We start from the raw sequence: 12,640 nt of genomic DNA, 5'->3' as shown, positions 1-12,640 counted from the left end.
CGACTCTTGTTGCTACTAGCTTTCCAATCGGAGGAAGCGACCCAAATTCCAAACAATGGGTAAATCAGAATGAACTATGTTTTGAGTGTTGACCTGCTGAGCTTAGCGTCCTAGCGCTGAAGGTAAATCAGAATGACCTATGTTTTGAGTGTTGACCGGCTGAGCTTAGCGTCCTAGCGCTGAAGGTAGATCAGAATGACCTATGTGTTGAGTGTTGACCTGCTGAGCTTAGCGTCCTAGCGCTGAAGGTAGATCAGAATGACCTATGTTGAGTGTTGACCGGCTGAGCTTTGCGTCCTAGCGCTGAAGGAAGATCAGAATGACCTATGTTTTGAGTGTTGACCTGCTGAGCTTAGCGTCCTAGCGCTGAAGGTAGATCAGAATGACCTATGTGTTGAGTGTTGACCTGCTGAGCTTAGCGTCCTAGCGCTGAAGGTAGATCAGAATGACCTATGTTGAGTGTTGACCGGCTGAGCTTTGCGTCCTAGCGCTGAAGGAAGATCAGAATGACCTATGTTTTGAGTGTTGACCTGCTGAGCTTAGCGTCCTAGCGCTGAAGGTAGATCAGAATGACCTATGTGTTGAGTGTTGACCTGCTGAGCTTAGCGTCCTAGCGCTGAAGGTAGATCAGAATGACCTATGTTTTGAGTGTTGACCTGCTGAGCTTAGCGTCCTAGCGCTGAAGGTAGATCAGAATGACCTATGTGTTGAGTGTTGACCTGCTGAGCTTAGCGTCCTAGCGCTGAAGGTAGATCAGAATGACCTATGTTTTGAGTGTTGACCGGCTGAGCTTAGCGTCCTAGCGCTGAAGGTAGATCAGAATGACCTATGTGTTGAGTGTTGACCGGCTGAGCTTAGCGTCCTAGCGCTGAAGGTAGATCAGAATGACCTATGTGTTGAGTGTTGACCTGCTGAGCTTAGCGTCCTAGCGCTGAAGGTAGATCAGAATGACATATGTGTTGAGTGTTGACCTGCTGAGCTTAGCGTCCTAGCGCTGAAGGTAGATTAGAATGACCTATGTTTTGAGTGTTGACCTGCTGAGCTTAGCGTCCTAGCGCTGAAGGTAGATCAGAATGACCTATGTGTTGAGTGTTGACCTGCTGAGCTTAGCGTCCTAGCGCTGAAGGTAGATCAGAATGACCTATGTTTTGAGTGTTGACCTGCTGAGCTTAGCGTCCTAGCGCTGAAGGTAGATCAGAATGACCTATGTTTTGAGTGTTGACCTGCTGAGCTTAGCGTCCTAGCTCTGAAGGAAACGCGGTAAAGATAAAGCACAGACCAATCACTTTTCTTTAAGCCTGTTCTTAACAGGGCGAAGTCAACGACGCGAATTATACTTCGCGAAGCTGGCCGGACGAAGCTTTAGCACCAAGTTTTCGTCAAAAGAATGTCTTCCGGAATTCGACTTGGTGCTCAATTATTGACCACCTTTTAATAATTAAGGCCACAGGTGGCACACAATTTTTGCCCCCCCCCGCTCCCCCCTAAAAAGCACCAACAAACAAAAAACCGTTTTGAGTTCTCAGCATATGTATAGGTACTTTGAACACCATAGAAACATTGTGCGGTGTTATAGTGTCCTAGTCATCCTCATCCTTGCAATACAGTGATCAAGCTCAAAGTGATTTATTAACATTTGACATCATTTGGAAAACGTTGTTTTCTCATCATCGTTTTGAGCAAAAGTACCGTTTTGGGGAAACTCATCTTCTTCTTGTTCGTTTAAGTGTTTTCGTCAGAAATGATATCTCTATGCAATAACATACATACTTTCTATTAATTACCGAGGAATAATTTTAAAAATTCTGTCAGAGTACACAAAATTTCAATTGTCAAGAATATGTGTGTGTCTATTATATCTACCCAGGGAAAAAATCTGTTCCTAAATATAAAAAAAAAAGTTCCGTCATTGCATAGTATGACTATGTTTGGCCTGCAATAAAACGTACTTTGGATTGGAGTGGATTGGATTGGATAAGATTTACAGTCCAGTGAGGTTACCCTCATGGAAATTCGGGCTGCTTTCTCCCCGGGGAAAGCGAGCTGCCATACATACGGCGCTACCCATATTTTTTTTCCTGCATGCGTGTATTCATGTTTCCTGAGACTTAATGCCGTGTGAGATGGAATTTTTTACTTTATTCCAAGTCCCACGGGTATTTGATGGACATTTTTATTTATGCCTATACAATTTTGCCAGGAAAGACCCTTTTGTCAATCGTGGGATCTTTAACGTGCACGAAGGGACCTCGGTTTTTCGTCTCATCCGAAAGACTGTTACCGCTACTGCTCTTTAAGATGAATGTTTCCACAAACAGTGTTTTACCCAAAAACGTCGAGGGAAAATCGTCAACATAAATCAATAAGTGAAAGCCCATAAATCATGCAAATATCCCTTACAGGGAAAAAAATACACCACTTTCTCTTGCCTTTTTTTAATCGACGGCCTTGAAAAAAGTTCAAAGCTTTCAAAATAAAAGCCATCATAATTTCCGTGCAATCTTGCCCTTGAAGAACATGATGTCAAGAGCATGAAACAACCTTCAATAAAAAAAATAAAAAAAATAAAAGCAAATGCTTACACGACTGGCCTTCGTCCCCCCGGTCCCCCCCTCCCCCCGGAATAACCCTACCACCCGGAATAACCCTACCACCCGGAATAACCCTACCACACTGAAGATTCCCTCTCTTTTGAGACCCCCCACCCTCGACCTTTTCAAGACCCTGTTTTCTCACATATTCTCTTCATAATCTCTGAAAGGTTAACCCCATTTTAAGACCTGATTTTCTCAGGGGTTTATAGGTCTTAAAAGGAGGCTTCCACTGCATATGACCCTCCCGCCCCCCCCCCCCCCCCCCCCCCCCCCGCATGAAAAGAAATAGAAATGCGGTTCCAGCTGTATACAACGATGTTCAAGAGAACGTTCACGTCCGGCTGATTGACACGAACTTGATCCCGATGTGACCTGTATCAATCCTAATTTAGTTATTCAACCCTAAGAATATTTCACAAATGTACAAACTTGATCCCGATGTGACCTGTATCAATCCATTTAGTTATTCAACCCTAAGAATATTTCACAAATATACAAACTTGCATAGCCCCCAACCTCTTTAATTCCCACCTTCATATTACTAGTCTGAAATACTCAACATCCACCAAATTATGAAAAACAGATATTTTTACATGTTTGTTTACAGGAATCAAAATCATTTACCAATTTGAGTTTTGTCAGGCCCAGACACAATAGTTGTACACTTGGATGACCTCATTTCTGACATCAGTTGATGATGTCATCACCAATAATCTAGCCAATACTAAAAAAAAACCAGACACTAAGCTGTGACCAAATCAAACAATGACATCAAAACTTGATAAATTTAATACCTATTTTCTTGACAGCTCAGTGGATTTTTCAGGGGTGAAAATCGTCTCCAGCAAATATTTTCATGCTGTGACTCTTAAATTTTACAAAAATAAGCTACGTTTTGGTAATGTCCGCTAATTATCAACACCTACAATTGTGTGAAGTTTGGAGGCTTTTGTTCCAAAAAAGGTTTTTATGAATTGAACACGACCCCACTGTGACCCCAACAATTGACGAGGGTCAACCAAACTGGGGTCAAGTCAGGAGATTATCAAACCCTAAAAGTGTGCAAAGTTTCAAAAGTTTTAGCTTGAAAAACATCCGAGATCACCTCAACGTTAAGGTTTTTAGTCAACGGACGGACGGACGGACGGATACGGATGAATACTAAGACTCAGGTGAGTCAAAAAGATATCACGATGAAAATCGCATGCCTGATAGTTGGCCTTCGCGTCGCTACCGTGAGCGTCGTCAATCTTGTCATGAGGACATGTGCTTATTTTTACCCAACGTTAAGCACGCCTGTAGAGGCAGTCTGCCGTCACTTAGCACAATGAATAGATGGCGCACTGTCTCAGGAAGCCCTTTGCTTCCGGCGCCTTCAGAGAGTCTGCGCTGATGCCTAGGTGTGGTCTAAATCTGAGGATGTACTTGACACACTGTGCCGCGCCCGCGGTGTCTGCGTGCCCCCTTCTTGTTTGGGTTTGTTGGACTTTCTGGTCCTGAACACCACCCGTCCCCCAGCCCCCTTGCGCTCCCCAACGTCGCTTCCCCTTTCAACCAGTGGGTCAGCTTGCTTCTGCTGGCTTTTGTCTGCTTCGTTTAGTTGACTGCCATGGGAGTCGCTTCCCCTTTCAACCAGTGGGTCAGCTTGCTGCTGCTGGCTTCTGTCTGCTTCGTTTGGTTGACTGCCATGGGAGTCGCTTCCCCTTTCAACCAGTGGGTCAGCTTGCTGCTGCTGGCTTGTGTCTGCTTCGTTTGGTTGACTGCCATGAGAGTCGCTTCCCCTTTCAACCAGTGGGTCAGCTTGCTGCTGCTGGCTTTTGTCTGCATCGTTTGGTTGACTGCCATGAGAGTCGCTTCCCCTTTCAACCAGTGGGTCAGCTTGCTGCTGCTGGCTTTTGTCTGCTTCGTTTGGTTGACTGCCATGAGAGTCGCTTCCACTTTCAACCAGTGGGTCAGCTTGCTGCTGCTGGCTTTTGTCTGATTCGTTTGGTTGATTGCCATGGGAGTCGCTTCCCCTTTCAACCAGTGGGTCAGCTTGCTGCTGCTGGCTTGTGTCTGCTTCGTTTGGTTGACTGCCATGAGAGTCGCTTCCCCTTTCAACCAGTGGGTCAGCTTGCTGCTGCTGGCTTTTGTCTGCTTCGTTTGGTTGACTGCCTTGAGAGTCGCTTCCCCTTTCAACCAGTGGGTCAGGTTGCTGGTGCTGGCTTTTGTCTCCTTCGTTTGGTTGACTGTCATGGGAGTCGCTTCCCCTTTCAACCAGTGGGTCAGCTTGCTGGTGCTGGCTTTTGTCTCCTTCGTTTGGTTGACTGTCATGGGAGTCGCTTCCCCTTTCAACCATTGGGTCTGCTTGCTGCTGCGGGCTTGTGTCTGCTTCGTTTGGTTGACTGCCATGGAAGTCGCTTCCCCTTTCAACCAGGGGGTCAGATTGCTGCTGCTGGCTGTTGTCTCCTTCGGTTGGTTGACTGCCATGGGAGTCGTTTCCCCTTTCAACCAGTGGGTCAGCTTGCTGCTGGCTTTTCTCTGCTTCGTTTGGTTGGCTGCCATGGGAGTCGCTTCCCCTTTCAACCAGTTGGTCGGCTAGCTGCAGGCTTTTGTCTGCTTCGTTTTGTTGACTGCCATGGAAGTCGCTACCCCTTTCAACCAGTGGGTCAGCTTGCTGCTGGATTTTGTCTGCTTCGTTTGGTTGACTGCCATGGAAGTCGCTGTCCTTAGCGCGTGGTTGTGTAGGGCTGTCGTGGTCCTTGCCCTCTCTGTCTCCCGTCTGCCTGGGGCTGGACTGCGGTGGTGTAGAGTTGTACGCGCCGCCTGCCTGTGCCCGAGGCGAGTCCCTGTCGCTCGCGTGTCCTGGCGATGTTGATTGGTCCACGTCACGACTCTGTCCCTGCTGCCTAGGGCGTGACGGTGAGCTGGGTGTGTCCTCCACCTGAACCTTCTTACCGCGCCGTTCTTGTGGCACTTGCGGCCTATCGTTCCGCTTCGTTGCTCCAGGTCGGTCTTCTCTGCCGGCTGTAGGGCCACGCTTCGTTTCCTCTCCTTTGTCGTCGCTACGCTGACCCGTCTCCTGGGTGCTTCTGGGCTCGCTCTTAGTCTCGGCCTTGAAAACATCGGTGCCATAGGCATTTGAGGTTGGTCTAGCGTCCACTGGTACGGACTGTGTATCTGCATCCAACACAGCATTTTCACGATTTGTGTTCTGGTTCTTCCTTCCGTCGCTGCCTTCTGTTGAGAAAGCATCTCTTCTACGAGTGTTCTCCCCTGGCAGCGGGATGGCGTCCTCCGGTCTCACGTCTAGCACCCACTTTCCACGGTCACGGCTCTGTGGACACACACACGCGCGCGCACACACACACACACACACACACACACACACACACATACACACACACACACACACACACACACACACACACACACACACACACACACACACACTTTAGCATCATGTTGAGGCCATGTACACCAATGTAAACTTTGCGCAACATTGAAAATGATTTGAATAGGAAGGCTGCTCGTCATACACTGCAATAGAAAGGCTGCTCGTCATACACTGCAATAGGAAGGCTGCTCGTCATACACTGCAATAGGAAGGCTGCTCGTCATACACTGCAATAGGAAGGCTGCTCGTCATACACTGCAATAGGAAGGCTGCTCGTCATACACTGCAATAGGAAGGCTGCTCGTCATACACTGCAATAAGCTGCAAGACGCACAAGCAAGCGCAAAACGCTTGATCAACAACACCCTATTGCAGCTGTAGGGGGGAATGGGAAGAGATGGGTGCGGGGAGTGGCCACATAGGCTACGACACAGATGTCAAAACGCTTGATCAACAACACCCTATTGCAGCTGTAGGGGGGAATGGGAAGAGATGGGTGCGGGGAGTGGCCACATAGGCTACGACACAGATGTCAAAACGCTTGATCAACAACACCCTATTGCAGCTGTAGGGGGGAATGGGAAGAGATGGGTGCGGGGAGTGGCCACATAGGCTACGACACAGATGTCAAAACGCTTGATCAACAACACCCTATTGCAGCTGTAGGGGGGAATGGGAAGAGATGGTGCGGGGAGTGGCCACATAGGCTACGACACAGATGTCAAAGTGAACAACAATTCTTCATACACATAAACAGTCACTATTGAGCTCTGTTGCAGAAAATGTCATTCTTGCTTGATAAAACTGTGTCTGGCAAATCAAAGTACGTCAGTAAGTACTGATGTCACATGACGATGTGAAACAGTTGATTGGGTAATGGCAATGCGTTCAAAACTGTTAGCGCACTCTTGGAGTGCGCTAACCAACCCAGGCAGCGTATTCATTCGCATTTGCTACAGCGAGGCTGTGCCCCTTCCTTCGAATAGAGAAGACTTAAATTCTTCTTATCTTCCGTGTTTGTGACATGAAACTTATCGTCTCAACAGTACCAAAAAGTCGTCACCCTCATAAGATAATTGCCTGTGTCATTTGTAGATATTTTGAGAATAACGCAAAAAAACTTTCTTTGGTTTCTGAACAATCTGCCTGTCACATTTTAGTTATAAGTTGCAAATTGTCTATCTGGAGCTGTTACCACGGGATGAACGTGAGATAAAGAGCTGACAGCAACATTTTCAATCAGCAAAACTGCATAACAACCCACAAAGAGCTTTTGCATACCGTCACATTATCAAAACAAATCTTCCGGTATCATAAAGAAAAAGTGCCTAACTCAAGAAACGAGATCGGCAGTTTTGCTTACGTTACTGTGGCAATGGTTTCCGTTGGTCTGAGAGTTTGTTCTAGTACATGATAGATACACTTCCAGTAGCTTCCCTTGTAGTTTCACTACAGAAATGCCTAACACTGAGATAGGTATTTTTTCTTATGAGCGTGACGTAATGCTTGACCCTCAAATTCCCCGGCTAAAAGCAGACGTGTTGGGTTTTTGGGACAGATTTCGAGCTAGACAATGCAGCATTATGAAGTCGATCGATTCGATTGCCTGTCCTACGTACATGAAGCAGACGACAGCGTCAGTTCAGTAGTGAAATGAACGGGTTTAGCATATTTCAGGGCATATATCGCGTCGAACATGAAAGTCACAGCCAGCTTCGGGAAGAACTGAGTCTTCAACCTACTCTTGAACACGTCAAGAGAGGGGCTCTGGCGAAGCTCAAGCGGCAGGTAGTTCCAGACGGAGGGGCCCGCGGAGGGGAATGCACGCTGACCAGCAGATGCGAGTTTCGAGCGAGGTATGTAAAGGCGGAGTGGGTCAGCAGCAGAACGATACGGTTATTGAAACAATCACAGTGCGCTTCGTTCAATAATTCATTTTCTCGATTTGCTTTATAAATCTCTTTGCAAACTGTGATGTCTCATTAACTTATATAATGATAATAATGATAATAATAATAATTGTCAGTAAGTACTGGTGTCACATGACTGATGTGAACCAGTTGATTGGCTAATGGCAATGCTCTTAAAACTGTTAGCGCACTCTTGGAGTGCGCTAACTTTTCCAGAGAGCGTATTCTTACGCCCTTTTCCACAGCAAGGCTATGCTTCTTCTTTCGATTTGAGAAGATTCTTTTCATTCTAGTGACATGTAGCTTATCTTCTCCACATTACCCAATGGTGCTTGACACCAAATTTTCCGCGAATAAAAACAGAAGTGTTTTTCTGACATATTGCATGCGCCTGTCCCTCAGTGAGGCTACGCCTCTTCTTTCGATTTGCGAAGATTCTTCTCATCCTCCGTGTTAGTGGCATGTAGCTTATCGTCTCCACATTACCAAACAATTATGCTTTACCCTAAAACTTTCCCGCGGCTAAAAGCAGAAGTGGGTTTTTTCTGACAGGTTTCGAGCTGGACCATGCTATTTTGGAAGTCGATTGACTGTCCTACATACATAAAGCAGACGACAACGCCATTTTAGCACTGATATGAACGGTTTTCGCATATTTCAAGACAACTACGATGTAAACTAATAATCATGCATAATATCTATAAAGCGCGTGTATCCCGGGTTTAAACCCTGGTCAAAGCGCTGTACGATCATTACCGTGCTCGGTGATTGCATCAAATGCTGAATGCCATTAGTACATGATGGGACTCTCTCTGCTCCTTGGCCGTCAGACGAAGAAAGCCTGACTGTGTCGTGTGTCGATGAATGGCTACGGTCCTGTTCCAGTCTCCTCTTGGCGGTGTCGCTCTCTCTGGACTGAGAAGTGTTTTCTGGGGGGTCTCTCATGCTTACACGTCGTTTGGCTCTGGCTGCTTCGGGAATGCTCGACCCTTCATCTGCACACGGCATCCACTTCAACATTCTGTACTGACTCCGAGTTAAAACACAACGTACACACACACACACACACACACACACACACACACGCACACAAACAACCATAACCACAAAAAGCCTGGCATTGGAAAGTGCTGAAGGCAACCAGTGCTTGGCTGTGACCACTTAACCTACCGTGACATTCGAAAGTGAGTGAGGGAAGTTGTGCTCGGTTCAGAACCTACCGTGCTGAGTTGTGACCAAGATAGACACCACCCAACCTACCGTGCTGAGTTGTGACCAAGATAGACACCACCCAACCTACCGTGCTGAGTTTTGACCAAGATAGACACCACCCAACCTACCGTGCTGAGTTTTGACCAAGATAGACACCACCCAACCTACCGTGCTGAGTTGTGACCAAGATAGACACCACCCAACCTACCGTGCTGAGTTTTGACCAAGATAGACACCACCCAACCTACCGTGCTGAGTTGTGACCAAGATAGACACCACCTAATGTACCGTGCTGAGTTGTGACCAAGATAGACACCACCCAACGTACCGTGCTGAGTTGTGACCAAGATAGACACCACCCTACGTACCGTGCTGAGTTGTGACCAAGATAGACACCACCCAACCTACCGTGCTGAGTTTTGACCAAGATAGACACCACCCAACGTACCGTGCTGAGTTGTGACCAAGATAGACACCACCCTACGTACCGTGCTGAGTTGTGACCAAGATAGACACCACCCAACGTACCGTGCTGAGTTGTGACCAAGATAGACACCACCCAACCTACCGTGCTGAGTTGTGAGCAAGATAGATGCCACCCAACCTACCGCAAGCTTGAGGGGTGAACGATGGGCTGGCGTGTACTCCCTGTCCGGTGACACCTGAAGAAGGCCCTGGTGACGTCAGCAGCGGGACCGAATCGTACGTATGCCCTGTCTCGAGGGCAACAAAACTCGTCCGTTCGTTCATGCTGGGTCGCCTGGACGTCACCTCGCCGGACAGTTTCCTTCCCGTCTGGGAGGACTGCGAACCACGGGAAGTACCGTAAACTACCTTTTAAGCGCTAAGTATTAAGCAAACGCCCATGCCCTACTCTGGGTCAAAAAATGTATAATGGCGTAGATAAGATAAGATAAGAAAACTTTAATGGCCATTTTCAGTTTACATAAACATGGACAGTTTTCATTTGGCACCACATCGCATTTCGTATTACACAAACATACGATCACAAAGCATAATCGAACATAAGTACACTACTAAAATAGTAGTACCTTGGTTTTGCTCAACCCCTACATTTGTTCTAAAGGTGTCAAAAAATAGTTTCTTGTTGATTCTAAGCCTCTCCACAAAATACACAGATATCGAGTGAATAATGACAAGATGCTGCAATGCAGCCATACCTTTGGGTTCATACTTTGGCCACTGCTGTATCTGGATAACCATGCCAAAAGTGGACGAAGATTTGTCGGCCTTGTTTGATTTAAAGTGATCGAGAGAGCGGACTGTTTTTTGGAATACGCTGTGTTTGGCACTTATCTTACTCACTCCCCCTCCCCCCCCTCCTCGATTTTGCAATAAATCAGGACAAAGGAATTGACTACAGTTAGGATATTTCAGTGTATGCAAGTTTATGATGTTTGTTCAGACACACGTGCTGCTGCTCGTGTAAGTTGGATAGTTATACGAATCAGATTTTGTATTCATCATTTTCATTTGCGATATGAGCATTTCTTCTAAAACTATGACACAACGGGATTGTTATAGTTGTTATAGTTAGTTTCCATGTTCGATTCTGGCGAAGCATTTGCACACAGTCGTGTCCCAAAGAAAGAGGCATCGGGAGTATAGACACATTCATTCCCTTGTAACTTCATTCACACTTTATACGCAATGAAAGGCCCTCAACTTGACTATCTGGCACATTGTTTGGATCAAAGATTTCTGTTTTATGTGTCATGCAACTTGGCAACGTTTATGTTATGATATCCATGGTACTTGTGAAACACCAGGAACCCAATACCTCTGAGCTTTAGCGGATACTGTTATATATTGTGCTTACTGAGATTATCTTCCCTTTCTATTATGGCTGTACTTCCTGCAAGATGGATACCACAATAATATGTTGAAATTGAACTACTTCTCCTGAGTCTGCAGTGAGCGTGAGTGAATGACACACATAAAACAACATGAACAGTAAACAATAACATCACAGTTTACATACGAGGAGAAAGCCAAATCAATTATTATGAAAGTTGCCAAGTTGAGCCTATTCTGAATTTGCGGTGTAGATTTTGTAATTGGTACCTGACGTTTTTGCCAGATCGATTTTGGAGGTACCCTTACTTCGGCGTCGGTCATGTACGTGTAACAGACAAAACACGCACACGCCCAGTGCGATTCCCAGTAGCTTCGCCTCGTGGTATGTACCCGTGGCCTGGACCCCGTGAGCACGCGAATGTACAGAAACTCGTGTTTTAGAGAAGACGGTTTCTACTTCAAACAGCAATTGTGGGAGCTCACCTCGTAGCGTTATCATTTCACCAAACTTGCAGCAGTTTGGGGCATATTATACGTAGCGTTATCATTTCACCAAACTTGCAGCAGTTTGGGGCATATTATACGTATTATACGTAGCGTTATCATTTCACCAAACTTGCAGCAGTTTGGGGCAGATTATACCTGCGCAAAGTCAGCGGCACAGACGACGCACTGCAGATTATCCCAGCCCGATACACGTTGCATGAAAAGAAAACAGGCCAAGTACTCGTCATAATCCCTATCGCAGCATCAATAGTATGCAGTGCGTCGTCTGTGCCGCTGACAATGCGCAGGTATATTCTGCCCATAGGCAGGTCGCTCTACTCGCTGTGCGACTGATTTAATCCTGACCTGCTATGGTCAAGTACGTAGGCTGTTCCATAATTATTTAGAATCTCAGAAACAGAAACACATACCAACAATCTAACCAGGCCATTTTCTAGACCGATCCTTCCCCAGCCGACACCCAACTGCCGACAACCTTTCAAACGTTCTCATTCTGGCCTGGGACCACGTGACATCAGCTATACCTGGTATGGCCCTCGTGAAGGCTCGGACAGAGTCTTTAGGGGTCTCTTACCGGGTTTCCGCGGCTATTTCTTGAAATCCGAGAACAGGCTGAACTAGCATGGGGAGATGTCAAGAAAATAGGGTGGATGCAACCAGCAACAGTGCTCCCTTTGGTGCCAAGAAATCTGTTGTCGCAAAGGCAGTACACACAGGTGCGTTGTCATGCTACAGCATAAGCCCTCGAATACCCGTGTTTGGGCCCGTGTTTGGACGGTATTTGTGCCAAGCCTCGAATATGTTCGACCATTAGTGGTGGACACAGCAGTCAGACGTGACTGTATGCCTGCCCTCAAGAGTCACAGTGTTTAAATGCCTTGATCTAGCGACGAAAGATGCAAACAATTTTTAGGGCGTCTTGTTATTTGAACTTGGCAGGGGTTGAGTCACCTGGTTAAACACCCGAACATGACACTTGTTTGGTTTCAGAGTGGAACTAATTAATCCAGGTTTTGTCACCACTGACGATATTCCATGTTGATTTGGACAAGCCATTGCTGATTTTTACAAGTATTGTCAGGCAACACTCTGCCCTACCCCTCTTTTTCCCGTCACTGGGTTCATGTGGTACCCAACCGGCAAATCGCTTTGGGGCCATTAATATTTGTGTAAGATCTTATCAAATGCAGAGCTTTTAATGCCAAGGGCATATTGCATCTCCC

General features: G+C 46.5%; 1 protein-coding gene across 1 annotated transcript in view; it reads right to left on the bottom strand.

Moving 5' to 3' along the window:
• Positions 1–3,990: 3,990 nt before the first annotated feature.
• LOC138970256 (uncharacterized) overlaps positions 3,991–12,640 on the bottom strand; it is a 108,204-nt gene continuing 99,554 nt past the window's right edge. The window contains exons 30-32 of the mRNA XM_070342752.1: positions 9,701–9,896; positions 8,637–8,875; positions 3,991–5,910 (exon numbers count right to left, since the gene is read on the bottom strand). Of these exons, the coding sequence (XP_070198853.1) occupies positions 3,991–5,910; positions 8,637–8,875; positions 9,701–9,896 (2,355 nt within the window). The remainder of the gene's footprint in view (positions 5,911–8,636; positions 8,876–9,700; positions 9,897–12,640) is intronic.

The sequence above is a fragment of the Littorina saxatilis genome, linkage group LG7, assembly GCF_037325665.1.
Source record: "Littorina saxatilis isolate snail1 linkage group LG7, US_GU_Lsax_2.0, whole genome shotgun sequence".
In the NCBI taxonomy this organism is placed as follows: Eukaryota; Metazoa; Mollusca; class Gastropoda; order Littorinimorpha; family Littorinidae; genus Littorina; species Littorina saxatilis.
Note: the sequence above shows the minus strand (reverse complement) of the source record. Positions and strands in the feature narration are given on the sequence as shown.